Consider the following 14500-nt stretch of genomic DNA (forward strand, 5'->3'; position numbering starts at 1 on the left):
CAGTTTTGGCCGCAGCAATCAGAGCAGAAAAAGAAATAAAAGGAATCCAAATTGGAATAGAAGAAGTAAAACTCTCACTGTTTGGATGACATGATCCTCTACATAGAAAACCCTAAAGACTCCACCAGAAAATTACTAGAGCTAATCAATGAATATAGTAAAGTTGCAGGATATAAAATCAACACACAGAAATCCCTTGCATTCCTATACACTAATAATGAGAAAATAGAAAGAGAAATTAAGGAAACAATCCTATTCACCATTGCAACGAAAAGAATAAAATACTTAGGAATATATCTACCTAAAGAAACTAAAGACCTATATATAGAAAACTATAAAACACTGGTGAAAGAAATCAAAGAGGACACTAATAGATGAAATATACCATGTTCATGGATCGGAAGAATCAATATAGTGAAAATGAGTATACTACCCAAAGCAATCTATAGATTCAATGCAATCCCTATCAAGCTACCAACGGTATTTTTCACAGAGCTAGAACAAATAATTTTGCAATTTGTATGGATATACAAAAAACCTCGAATAGCCAAAGCAATCTTGAGAAAGAAGAATGGGACTGGAGGAAACAACCTGCCTGACTTCAGGCTCTACTACAAAGCTGCAGTCATCAAGACAGTATAGAACTGGCACAAAGACAGAAATATAGATCAATGGAACAAAATAGAAAGCCCAGAGATAAATCCACACACCTATGGACACCTCATCTTTGACAAAGGAGGCAAGAATATACAATGGATTAAAGACAAACTCTTTAACATGTGGTACTGGGAAAGCTGGTCAACCACTTGTAAAAGAATGCAACTAGAACACTTTCTAACACCATACACAAAAATAAACTCAAAGTGGATTAAAGATCTAAATGTAAGACCAAAAACTATAAAACTCCTAGAGGAGAACATAGGCAAAACACTCTCCGACATACATCACAGCAGGATCTTCTATGATCCACCTCCCAGAATATTGGAAATAAAAGCAAAACTAAACAAATGGGACCTAATTAAAATTAAAAGCTTCTGCACAACAAAGGAAACTATAAGCAAGGTGAAAAGACAGCCTTCAGAATGGGAGAAAATAATAGCAAATGAAGCAACTGACAAACAACTAATCTCAAAAATATACAAGCAACTTATGCAGTTCAACTCCAGAAAAATAAACGACCCAATCAAAAAATGGGCCAAAGAACTAGATAGACATATCTCCGAAAAAGACATACAGATGGCTAACAAACACATGAAGAGATGCTCAACATCACTCATTATCAGAGAAATGCACATCAAAACCACAATGAGATACCATTGCACACCAGTCAGAATGGCTGCGATCCAAAAGTCTACAAGCAATAAATGCTGGAGAGGGTGTGGAGAAAGGGAATCCTCTTACACTGTTGGTGGGAATGCAAACTAGTACAGCCACTATGGAGAACAGTGTGGAGATTCCTTAACAAACTGGAAATAGAACTGCCTTATGAGCCAGCAATCCCACTGCTGGGCATACACACCGAGGAAACCAGAATGGAAAGAGACACGTGTACCCCATGTTCATCGCAGCACTGTCTATAATAGCCAGGACATGGAAGCAACCTAGATGTTCATCAGCAGATGAATGGATAAGAAAGCGATGGTACATAAACACAATGCAGTATTACTCAGCCATTAAAAAGAATACCTTTAAATCAGTTACAATGAGGTGGATGAAACTGGAGCTTATTATACAGAGTGAAGCAAGCCAGAAAGAAAAACACCAATACAGTATACTAATGCATATATATGGAATTTATAAAGATGGTAATGGTAACATTATATGCGAGACAACAAAAGACACACAGATGTATAGAACAGTCTTTTGGACTCTGTGGGACAGGGAGAGGGTGGGATGATTTGGGAGAATGGCATTGAAACATATATAATATCATATATGAAATGAATCGCCAGTCCAGGTTCAATGCATGATACTGGATGCTTGGGGCTGGTACACTGAGATGACCCAGAGGAATGGTACAGGGAGGGAGGAGGGAGGGGGGTTCAGGATGAGGAACACATGTATACCTGTGGGGGATTCATGTTGATGTATGGCAAAACCAATAAAATACATTAAAAAAAAAGACAGAAATTTTCATAGTGGATAATGAAAAAAACACCAAATATGCACTGTCCAGAAGAATTTCATTTTAAATGTAAAGATTTAAGTTAGGTGTAAAAGGATGGAGAAATACATACCATGGTAACACTCAGAAGAAAGCTGGAGTCACTATATTAAGTTCAGAAAACTTACATTAAGGACATAGGAAGCTTACCAGGGACATTTAATCTTTAATACAGAAGAAGAATTACAGAATGTTAATAATTAAGCAGGCAGAAGCACTGTAAGGATCCAACCGAAATTGGGAGATGGAATAGTATCCGACAACAGCCGTATGTATATTATTCTCAAGCTCACATAGAACAACGAATGGGTTTCTCTTTCAACCACAGCCTGGATGCTTGTGGTAGCTAAGAACAGCAGAAATAGGAAAGAGGTTGCTGCAGCCTGCTGGCTCTGAGACTGGCCTTCCTGTGCCTTCCCCCCAGGAAATCGGGGGCGGAGTGGAGCCTGCCTCCTCCATCTTGACCTTTCCAAGACTTGTCCTATGACCTGAATTCAAGGGAAATTTGCTCCGAAAGCACTAATTCTGCACAAGCATAAAACTATTCACTTCCTGACATCTTGATGAATATTATTTTTAATACAGTTTTGAAACTCAGTGAATTAAGGAAAAGACTCAAATAAAGAGAGACTAGTATTTCAGTAAAAGTAAGTTTGTTAGGTATGGCTTTTTGACCATCAAATTTTATGTGACTATATTTAGCATTAAAAAGAGATGTTTATATCATGAGTCCCAACTCTTAAAAATATTTCATAGTGTTCAGTAAATAGTCCATGCATTAGTTTGTTAGGGCTATTATAAAGAAATATCATACTAGGTGGCTTAAAAAATAGGAATTTATTTGTCACAGTTCTAGACGCTTTAAATCCAGGATCAAGGTGCTGGCAGATTTGTTTTCTCCTTGGCTTGCAGATGGCCACTCTGTTCCAGTGTTCCCATGTGGATTTTCCCCTGTAAAGAATATTCTTATCTCTCTGTGTCCAGTTTTCCTCTTCTCAGTTAGAATGTTTCCTTCTCAGAAAAATCCTTCCTGAACACCCAGTCTGAAGTAACCATAGTTACTTCTTGTACCATCTCCTTAATTCAAGACTCTACATGGCATTTCCCATCTATACATGTGTATATGTTTATTTGCTCATAATTTGACTCCTCCAGCTTGCACCCCACCTCCACCTTCCCATAGATAACTAGCCTGATGAAAGCACAAACATTGCCTTGTTCACCATGGTATCTCTGCTGTTTAAAAACACAAACCGATACAGAATAGGTGCTCAGTTTCAATTTGTTGATTAAATAAACTATATTATTTGTACCTGATGTCCGGGGGATACCTAAAGAGAAACTTTTGAAATCTTTGTTTAAAATTTTATTTCATTGTATTTATTTTTAAAAATTGGAATATAAATGTTTTACAATGTTGTGTTAGTCTCTGCTGTACAATAACATGAATCAGCTATGTATATACATATATTCCCTCCCTCTTGAGTCTCCCTCCCACCCTGTACCCCACCCCTTTAGGTCATCAAAGAACATCAAGCTGAGCTCCCTGTGCTACACAGCAGCTTCCCACTAGCCATCTATTTTACACACAGTAGTGTATATATATCAATGCTACTCTCTCTATTCTCCCTACCCTCTCCTTCCCTACTTCCCATGAAAAACCTGACAATCTTACCATTCCTTGATACATTATCATTCAACTTTCTCGATTTGAAACCTTATAGTCTCTGAAAATAAGCTGAACAATGACACAATGACTACTTTCCCTATTTTCTATGAAAGGATGAAGGGTTGATCCTCCTTTTCCATACAGTATTTTTTCTTATGAAGTGATTTATATAATGAACTTAATATATGCTATGATTTAAATCACTTTCATTTCTACTTTAATTTCTATGTTCTCCATGTCTTTATACATTGTGTATCCATACTAAGATGTGGCATCAATAACTAACAAAATTTTAGTTCAGAATACTCTTTTCTTCAAGGTCTTTCTCAATGCAATTTGGACATCTTTGTTCCTCAAACTGTAGATGAAAGGATTCACCATTGGCCCCACAATGGTGTAAAAAATTGTGGACACTTTATCTTCATCCAGAGACCTAGCAGGAAAAGGCTTAAGATACATGAATGCAGATGATCCAAAGAAAAGAGAAACCACAATTATGTGGGAGCTGCAGGTACTGAAGGCTTTGGACCTGCCCTCTGCAGAACGGATGCGAAGGATGTTCAAGAGGATCAAGGTGTAAGAAATGGAAATGGTGATACTGGGCACTAGGACATTGACGCCCCCCACAGTGAAAACCTCCAGCTCACTGATGGAGGTGCTGGTGCAGGAGAGCTGGAGGAGAGGAGGGATGCCACGCATGTGGTGATTGATGATGTTTCCATCACAGAAGGAGAGTCGCAGCATGCACCCAGTGTGGGCCATGGCACCCACCAGCCCCATCGCGTATACACCCACCGTCAGCATAAGGCAGACCTGATGGGACATGGAGACTTTGTACAGCAGGGGCTTACAGATGGCCACGTATCGGTCATAGGCCATTGATGTCAAAATAAAGCACTCATCAATAACAAAGAAGGAGAAGAAGCAGAGCTGAGGCATGCACTCTGCATAAGGGATGATGTTCTGGCTTACAAAACTCATCAGCATTTTAGGGGTAATGACAGAGGAGTGGCAGAGATCAATGAAGGAAAGGTTGAAGAGAAAGTAGTACATGGGAGTGTGCAGGTGAGGGTTCAGACCAATAAGAATAATCAAGCCAACGTTCCCCACCACAGTGACCACATAAATTGCTAAGAAAATGAAAAAGAGAGGCAGCTGGAGTTCTGGCTGCTGTGTTAAACCCAGCAGGATAAACTCAGTCACTGTAGATTCATTCCCTGGAGCCATTCTTCCCTAGGACATACCTGTGGGAACAGGACAGAGGGTAATGTTAAAATGAGTGCCCTGCTCTCTCCACTCAATCCCAGTCTATTGAGACAGTCCCAGAATTCGAGAAAAAAACCCCACCCACCCTTCTGTGTGCCTTTGTTTTCTCCTCTGTATAAAGGCTGAGGAAATTTTTAAAGAAGTGTATCAAAAACACTATCAGGCAAGTTCTACAGGGATAAAATTCAGTAACCCATGGACTCATGACGACAGCATCTCTTTTCCACTTCTGTTCTGACAGTTTACCAGACTTACCCAATGATCAGTAGTTATCTCAGCAGAGAGAAAGCTGTCATTTCAAAGAATCCTTGGCTTCCACAGATGAGGTTTGGAAGATGAGTAACAGGGCAGATAAAATTCAACACTCACCCTTCTGTATGGAGACTTCAGTGTTGGGACTTGCTACCTCTGCTTCCTTATTCTCAAGGAAGAGCAAAAGGCTCTGATGAATTTTAGAGATGAACAGCCCAGAACAGAGATTCTTCTTTGCTATTGTTTCTGTTTTGAGTGCGTTTGGAATGAGTCAGAGCACAGACCTCAGTACACCAGGCTCTAAGGTGACATGAGTTACAGGTCATGATTTCTGATGGTGGCTCTGCCAGAGTGTCCTCTCCAGTCCAGGGGAGTGGAAATAGCATCTGTTGGTGCCCAGGGAGCCACCTGCTAATATGACCCAAGGGTTATTGTGAATGGAAAATCCTAGGGACCTGATTAAAACTTGAAGTCTTAGGTTTTCATTGTGCTTTCCCCAGAGATCATGATTTGTAGCAAAGAGAAATTACTCTGCTGAAGTAATTACTTTAAGCTGAGTTCACTATAACAGTGATGTATTGGAAGTAAACCATTTTGCATACATTTTTGTTTGTTGCCATATGGGGCACATCCTCAAATAGAAAAGCAGGTGACCTTTCCTGAATACACAGCACCTACCTCTCTGTGAAATACTAGTCACTTATTTGTTTACTTAGTTTTTTTCTCACAACACATACACACACATTGATATGCTCAGGTGCATTTGAATCTAAGTTCCATAAGGGCATAGATTTTGTCTATTTTGTTCAGTGCTATTTTTGTAGCAGGAGAAGGCAATGGCGACCCACTCCAGTACTCTTGCCTGGAAAATCCCATGGGTGGAGGAGCCTGGTAGTCTGCAGTCCATGGGGTCGCTAAGAGTCAGACACGACTGAGTGACTTCATTTTCACTCTTCACTTTCATGCACTGGAGAAGGACATGGCAATCCACTCCAGTGTTCTTGCCTGGAGAATCCCAGGGACGGAGGAGACTGGTGGGCTACCCCCCATCCATGGGGTCACAAAAGAGTCACGTATGACTTAGCAACAAAACAACAAAAGAAAACTGCTAGCTTTTTATCAACTGGAAAGTGAGTATTTCACATTATATCCCTAAAGGGAAAAACTTAACAAGAGTCTGAATCAATGAAGTAGAACAAAACTTATCAATGAATTACAAAACCATAAAGTCAAGTGAAAAAGGTGACTTTCTAAAAATGATCTGTAAAGTACAATATTTAATGATCTTTAAATGCTTGGATAGCTAATCTTTACAATTTTTATAGATGTATAAAGTTGTAGGAAAGATGACATGAATGTACAATTATCAACAATGCATAATTAAAGGTGTTTTACAGTGAAACAAATGAGGGAATTAAGATTAGAAAAAACAATTAAGGGAATATCAGTTATGTCTATAATGTGAAAGTTGGGTGATGTATACACAGGTATTTATCATGTTGTTTTGTATTTTTTTCTGAAAGGTTGAAATATTTTACAATAAAATCAATGAGACTAAAGGTAATATACATTATTCCAAATCATTGTGATATATAAAGTTAGTAATACAGCAAGTATCAGTTATATGATGATATTTACTATATTAATAACAGATGCTATTAAATGGTGAGAAGAAATAAAAGCTGGTCAGGGTAAAACAATTTTTTTAAAGGTTTCTGGATCTTCTTATTGACCCCAATCCAGTTATAGTCATTTACATAATTCCACACCAGACCATACAGCTGGACCTTCACACACCACATATGCACAAGCTGTTGCCATTAAGATGAACATATACAGAAAGATAAATTGTCAAATCATAGAGCCCTGGTTATACGATGTGCTTGGATGTTTGGTCTTTTTGGACAATCTTCTTTCATGTGGGCAGAGTGTATCCGGACAATACTATGAGGCATTGCAGTACCTGCTGGTAACGAGACAAATTTGAAACTCCATGGTGCTCCATAACCTGACTTTCTCTGGCAGATTTGGGGATGGTGATCAGGCTACCAGAACCATTAATAGACTGCTTGTACTGTAAGAGAGAGAGGAATCCTGGGAAAAAGAGAAGCCAGGGGAGGGTGATGAAGGAACAACAGAAAAGTCACAGAAACACTTCCCTCCCTATGGGCCATGAGGCCCAGCTGTAAAGCCTAATGGTTCCCTTTGAACAGTCCCAAGCCATTCAGGAGGGGAGTGCTTTAGCAGAAGAGTGCTGGTTGCTCAGACAGTTCTGCCTACAATGCGAGAGACCCGGGTTTGATCCCTGTGTCAGGCAGATTCCCTGGAGAAGGAAATGGCAACCTACTTCAGTACTCTTTCTTGAAAAATCCCATGGACGGAGGAGCCTGGCAAGGCTGCAGTCCATGGGGTCGCAAAGAGTCAGATACGACTGAGCAACTTCACTTTCTTTCTTTCACTTTAAAAGTGTGTGCAGAATAGCTTAAATGCAGCCCAACTACAGTCCATGGGGTCACAAAGAGCCGGACTTGCCTGAGCACATCTGCACAAGGTTTGGGGCTTCCCTGAGGGCTCAGCAGGTAAAGAATCTACCTGCAATGCAGGGGATGCGGGAGACTTGGGTTCAGTGCCTAGGTTGGGAAGATCCCCTGGAGGAGGAAATGGCAACCCACTCCAGTATTCTTGCCTGAAAATCTCATGGCCAGAGGAACCTGGCAGTCCATGGGGTCGCGGAAGAGTCGGACACGACAGAGTGACTGAGCACACACACAGGCAGTGCTCAACACAATTGAGGATTCTTTCTGACAGAGGACATGCTTCTGAGTTAGGAAGTTTAGTTCCAAGGGAAATTTTAAAGGCTTCTTAGAAGAGTCTCTGGTGTTTGTAAATGGTCACTGTGCATCAGACACTGATTTTCTCTGACCTCAGCCTGTCCTGGCAGGACAACTATGCCCCTAGGGTCACCGCCTCCACATGAGTGAACATTCCCTACCAATTCTTTAGTCTTGAAGTTAGCGATTATCTCCACTCTGAACGGGGCAGGTGTGAAAGAAAAGGTGGAAAGGAAGGGTTCCCTTGGAGGCAAGCGTATCGAACATCTCACTCAGCTCACATCCTTGTAGGAACCATCCTCAGAGTGAGTCTAACTACCCCAATAGCCCTTTAAAATGGAAAGGTTGGTAACTTTTCCTCTATCTTCTTTCCCATCCTCTCACTCTCCCGCCTATCAGAGATTGGTTTTTAGCTCCCATCAAGGGCCCTGAAGACACTCCTCAGAGGCAAATAACAATAAAGTATTCAAGTATGCAGTGAAAATGATCCAGGAGACCTTGTAACTCGAGTAGTACATGGATTCACCCTGAGTTAGCATGTGGTGATACAGTAGGAGCACACTGAGCAGAAGGATGCCTGATGCCCAGACAAAAGGAGAAAGAAAAGTCCCTTCTGACGGACCCCGGCACTCGTACTTAAGTCTTAACCCGAGATATGCTTGACTTCCAAACCCCTACCATGCACAACTGCACCTTGTCCAGAGGCCAATGCCACATGAGTGGTGGATCCAATTTGGCAGCTGCATATCTAAGCCAAAGAACTGAGAGGGCTGAGTTAGTCAGAGACCACAGCCTGGACCTACAAACCAAGTATGCCTCCGATCCTATGTCAGGGAAGACAGGAAGTTACTGGTGGCTGAAGACAGGAAGTTACCTGTGAGGAAAGCGAGGCAGGCAAGTCATGAGAGTATATTTGGTTTGAGGAATCATATAGATGAATTCAAAACCCAGGAGCAAGTTATGCATGAAGGAAAAGCTGAACACCACAATCAGAATGTTCCTGACCACTTCCAGGCCATCTGTTGAAAAGAAGAAGCTGTATTGAGGCAAGGACAGATATTTCTTCTGGCTCATTTCTACCTGGGGCACACATATCTCTAAGTAAACATGGATGAGGTGAAACATTTGCTTAAATAATAAAGAGCAGAGGTAGGGAACGAAAGAGGTAGGGGTCTTAAGTTAAATGGGAGACGGAACCAAAAGAAATTGTTCTCTATCTTTGTATCTCTGTAACCTTCTTTCTCTTCTATTTTTTCAAAATGCATTTCTTGCTAAACACTCTTGGCTTCTTCTAGTGGCAATGTAACGTGTTTTCTTTGCTGCCAGTCACCTTTCTTTTATATCCTCACATTCTAGATGTGCTAGACTCCCTGTTGTTACTGTCACGGCTTCTCAGAGATCCATCAGGTAAGTCTGTGAGCTTCTAAACATTTTTCCAAAATGTGCAAATGCTGAGCTTTTGGGGTAGGCCTTGACTGTGTTGATTATGAAAGTGGGCACACTGCGGCTACAGGTGGTTGCACTAGAGGATAATGGTGAGATAAACGGAAGTCAAGGAAGGATGAACACTCATTTTCCACACATCTCTTTCCATATAATAGCTCTGACCTGATGGCCACAGGGAAGTACAACATATCCACGAATGGTGGGTTATTGTAGGATTTTGGGGTCCCAACTTTAGTTCAGCCCATTCTTCTATGATGAGTCCTACCGCCAAGAAGACTAAGACCCAGGAGGAGAAGAACATGTTGGTGGCCTCGACCTTTCTGACCAGTATGTGCACCGTTGCGACTGGGGTTTTCAAGCGGAGACCGTCACCAATATCTCACATGCTTCTTCTCAGATAGGATTAATCACAAGAAATAGGGCAAAATCTTTTAGTGATTGCTGACGCAATGGCAGTGGCAGAAACTGAAGTAGCCTAGGGAACAGAGAAGATAAATCCTACTGTTTCTGACTCCTCCATTTGGGCTAGTCTGTTGTCATGGCTGCCAACTGCCATGGGATCATCTTGGTCTGACCCTTGACCCTGAGACCTACTACAGTGGAATCAGCAAGGGGCCTAGAGGCCTTGAAAGAGGAACCAGATACAGAAGGAGATATGATGTCACACATAGAGAACACTATCAGCTATAAGAGCAACTAGAGGTCCTGAAAGAAGTTAAACATGTGTGATGGAAGACATTAGGATTATATGCTCCAGGACTGATGAACATTAGATATGGATCAAGGAAATGAAGAAGGTAATTGGACCATTACGTTAGATGTCAGGGAGCTAGCATCACAAAAGAAAATGTCCACTCATAATTTGGGGTGTTTTGAAGATAGGTGAGAGAGATTAGTGAGAAACAGGTCAGAGAAGAATTATGTATGTAGTTAGGGAAAACAGGAGTCAAGATGCCATTAAATAAGATGTAAGCCATGGGAGCAAGCACAAGCCTGCTTATGAGAATGAGTTTAGTAAGTACAGGTTTTGGTTAAATTTAAGGTGCCTTGAAGGCATATGATGGAGGAGGCAATGGCACCCCACTCCAGTACTCTTGCTTAGAATTAGTCTTGAAACTTAATAGTAGGTTAAGAGTTATCAACATAGGAATGGCAGTTGAAACAAAGGTGTGCATATCATCATGAGAGGATATCACACAGAAGGTGACAAGAGGCAGTGAAGGAAATTCTGATTAACGTCATTTATGAGAAAGAGCAAAGAATGAGAGGTCAGAGCAATGCTGCGTGTGTGTGCTTGCGTGCTAAGTCATTTCAGTCATGTCCGACTCCTTGTGACCCTATGGATTGTAGCCCGCCAGGCGCATCTGTCCATGGGACTCTCCAGGCAAGAATACTGGAGTGGGTTGCCATGCTCTCTTCAAGGGTATCTTCCCCACCCTGGGTCGAACTCCTGTCTCTTATGTCTCCTGTACTGGCAGGTGGGTTCTTTACCACTAAAGCCACGTAGAAAAATACAAATGCTGCTGACTAATTAAAGAAGCTTGAGCTCTGAGGAGAGATTAGATTCCTAATGTTGCAGAGAAATCTAATTAGGTGAAAGCTGAACATATGTCACTTGATTTGATGATTAGAATGTCACTGGTGGTTCTGGGCATGGTGTTCTTTGCAGAACAACAGGAGAAGTGAAAGTAGAAGGGAGATTGTTAGGTTTTATGTTTTCCTTTTTTTTTTAAATAGAAAACTAGATTAAAGAAATAGCAATAAATGGAAAAAGAAAATAAGAATTTTAGTTTCAAAAGGTAAGTATGCAATTTTGAAAAAGGAGAGATTGGTGGGATGATTCCCGTGTACCCTTCACCCTGCTTTAGTGCTCATCCCTGAGTTATTCTGAAACAAACCCAGAGAATCTCATCCTTAAATATTTGTTGGTATCACTAAAAGATGAGGACTAAGTTTTCCTCATAGAATTACTTACTCTCCCTCTTTGTTTTCTTAATCTGGTTTATTAAAGGATTATCAATTTGTTGATAATTTTCAAGATCCCTTTACATATTTATCCATTTGAAAATATTATTTTTAATAGATTTTACTACTTTAAGTTTTTACCTCATTATTTCCCTTTCCAATTAATTTTTTATCCCTCAAATTTCTTAAAATAGTTAAAACTTCTTTAATATGCCAGGAATTAAGGTCACCCATGTTTATCTGTGCACAGAGTTTGCTATATCTCATATAATTTTTCCTATTTAAACAAGTTTAAGAAAATAATATTTTAAAGAGCAGTTATGTTTTTCCAGCAAAATTGAGCAGAAGATGCAGAGATTTTTCATATACTCCCTGTATATCCCACACAGGGACAGCCTTTCCTGTTCTCAGCATCCCCACCAAAGTGGTACATTTGTTACATTTATAAACCTACAATGACGTATTATTGTTGTCCAAAGTCCATGGTTAATGTGAGGGTTCACTCTTGGCTTACGTCTCATATATTTCCACATTAGACAGTTCTTAATGTTAATTTTGACTTCACCATTGAAATCTATTTGGGACTGTGTTCACATGTACAAATGTTTCCCACTTGAACGTATCTTGGAAAGTAGGAACTATAGTATTGTAGAGTTCATGATTGCAAGATTCACTAGTAAATAACTGAACATAGTCCCATCTGGGACAATTAAAGCTTTTCCTGGGACTTACCTGGTGGTACAGTGATTAAGAATCCACCTACTGATGCAGGGGACATGGGTTTAATCCCTGATCTGGGAAGACCCTGCATGCTGAGGAGCAACTAAGCCTGTGAGCCGCAACTACTGAGGCTGCCCTCGAGAGCCTGTGAGCTGCAACTACTGAGCCAGTGCAGCACAACCACTGAAGCCCGTGCACCCGGAGCCCTTGCTCTGAAACAAGAGAAGCCATTTCAATGAGAAGCTCGTCCTCTGCAATGAAGAGCAGCCCCCGCTCGCTGCAGCTAGAGGAAGCCCACCTGCAGCAAGGAAGACCCATCACAGCCATAAATAAAGTAAATGAATTATTTTTAAAAAAGAAAGAAAGGAACCAGCTCCTTTCACACACCTGAGGGCAGGAATGAAAGCAGGTTCTCAGCAAGGCAGGAAGATCAGTGGCCAGGCTACCTGGGCCTCTCTTCTCTGCCTTTCTCTGTGTCCCTCGCCCCCACCTCCCTGGAGCCCAGCTCCCCTCCCACTTCCCCTCAAGAAAACAGAATCTTTTCCTAAACAACAGGAACACTGGAGATCAAAAAGAAAAATGGAATCATTATTGCTCTAAAGCAGTGTCTCTGTCACTTATCAGCTTGATTAGGTGTCTCTGTGAGCCAAACAATTTTAAGACAAGAGTATCCTCTAAGACTCCGTCCCCCGGGTTAGGGTACCATGGACAAGTCTGGGACTGTGTTGTTTCTGGGTCTCTCTCCTGGATATTTGTTTTCCTTTATTTCTAAATGTAAGTATGATAGCTACCTTCCTCTACTCTACTTGGAATACCCTTCAGCTTGGGAGTGAGAGACCATAGGCTAACAGTCTGGATGGTCTGATTCCTGCCCATGGGATACGTATTCTAGGCAAATGAATACATAGCTGTTTATCATGATCCCTTTAGCTGAAACAGCTCCTCCTGACATCATCTTGAAGAAAAAAGCACAGAGGGTCAACCCGAACCCTGAGGCACATATATATAGGCAGAAGATCCCCTTCTGCCTGTTGGAGGTTAGCGAAGGTGATGATTGCAGTGTTTATGGGTGGAGAGTCTCTATACAGCATCTCTATGGTCTATGTCTGTGCTTCCACTCAGATACTTTTCACATCACTTGGCTTCTCCATTCCCTTCTTTATCAGATGTCTTTCTGAGGTGTGGACTTTGACCTTCAGGACAGACTCTGATTTGCAGAACTGGACGGTGGCATTTTGCTACATTATAGCCCAGGATTTCTTGATTATGTACCTCTCTGGAATGCTGAGATGGTTGGATAGCATCACCGACTCAATGGATGCGAGTTTGGTTAAACTCCGGGAGTTGGTGATGGATAGGGAGGCCTGGGGTGCTGCGGCCCATGATGTCGCAAAGAATTGGACACGAATGAGTGACTGAACTGAACTGGAATGCTACTGAAATTAAAAATTTCATTTTCCAACCCCAGATTTGCATAATCAGACAACTGGGGTTAGAGGGAGCCACTTTATCTCTATCTCCCCTTCAACAGGCAAAACCTGAGGACACTGTGAAGCTCTCACTGAGACTGGATTCTGGACCATTTCCTTTTCATATTTTCACAGTATCTGAGGGATATAAAAACCCACATTTGATTTTGGTAGAAATCTCTACAAGATGTTGCTGCACATTACCATTTGTTGGATAAATACCAGCAAAGCGTAACAGTCATGCAGCCCAAGTGTAAGAACATGTCTTCACTCCACTGACCATGGCTCCCTTCAGACTAAAGCAAGCCATGTCTGGTGGAGCAGCAGTAAGCTCAGGGTGCCCATGGGGGCTGCCAGGCACTGTGGGTGGTGGTGGAGTGGGCACTGTTTCTGGTGGCTTGTACTTAGGGCAGTGAGAGCAGGGTTTGGAGGGAGCAGCAGTTCTTTCCAAATCTGAATGCCCCAATAGAAAGCTTCAGAAGGTCATAGATTAAAAAGAGCTAAAACGTTGAAAAACAGATGAAAAACAAAACCACCTCTCTAGTGTCCAGGCTTTTCACTAGCTCACATGACTCTTCTTTCCTCTACCTTGAGACAGCACCTAAACCATGGCTTTTGGATAAAGGAAAAGAGGAAGAAGAGAGATGGCATCCAAGTCATTCTCTGTGTTTACTCTTAGTGCTTGTCTCTCTGTGTAACTTCTTGATCTCTAAGTTTT

The 14500-nt window shown here is 41.4% G+C and overlaps 1 protein-coding gene and 1 pseudogene across 1 annotated transcript; both read right to left on the bottom strand.

Annotated features, from left to right (window-relative positions):
• Positions 1-4130: 4130 nt before the first annotated feature.
• LOC120874349 (olfactory receptor 8B3-like) lies at positions 4131-5075 on the bottom strand. Its single transcript, XM_040255725.1, is given in 1 exon segment — positions 4131-5075. A coding segment is annotated over 1 exon segment (945 nt).
• A 2132-nt stretch (positions 5076-7207) lies between these two features.
• LOC120874408 lies at positions 7208-9959 on the bottom strand (annotated as a pseudogene).
• Between the last annotated feature and the right edge of the window lie 4541 nt (positions 9960-14500).

Source organism: Oryx dammah, unplaced genomic scaffold (genome assembly GCF_014754425.2).
Source record: "Oryx dammah isolate SB20612 unplaced genomic scaffold, SCBI_Odam_1.1 HiC_scaffold_15, whole genome shotgun sequence".
Lineage (NCBI taxonomy): Eukaryota > Metazoa > Chordata > Mammalia > Artiodactyla > Bovidae > Oryx > Oryx dammah.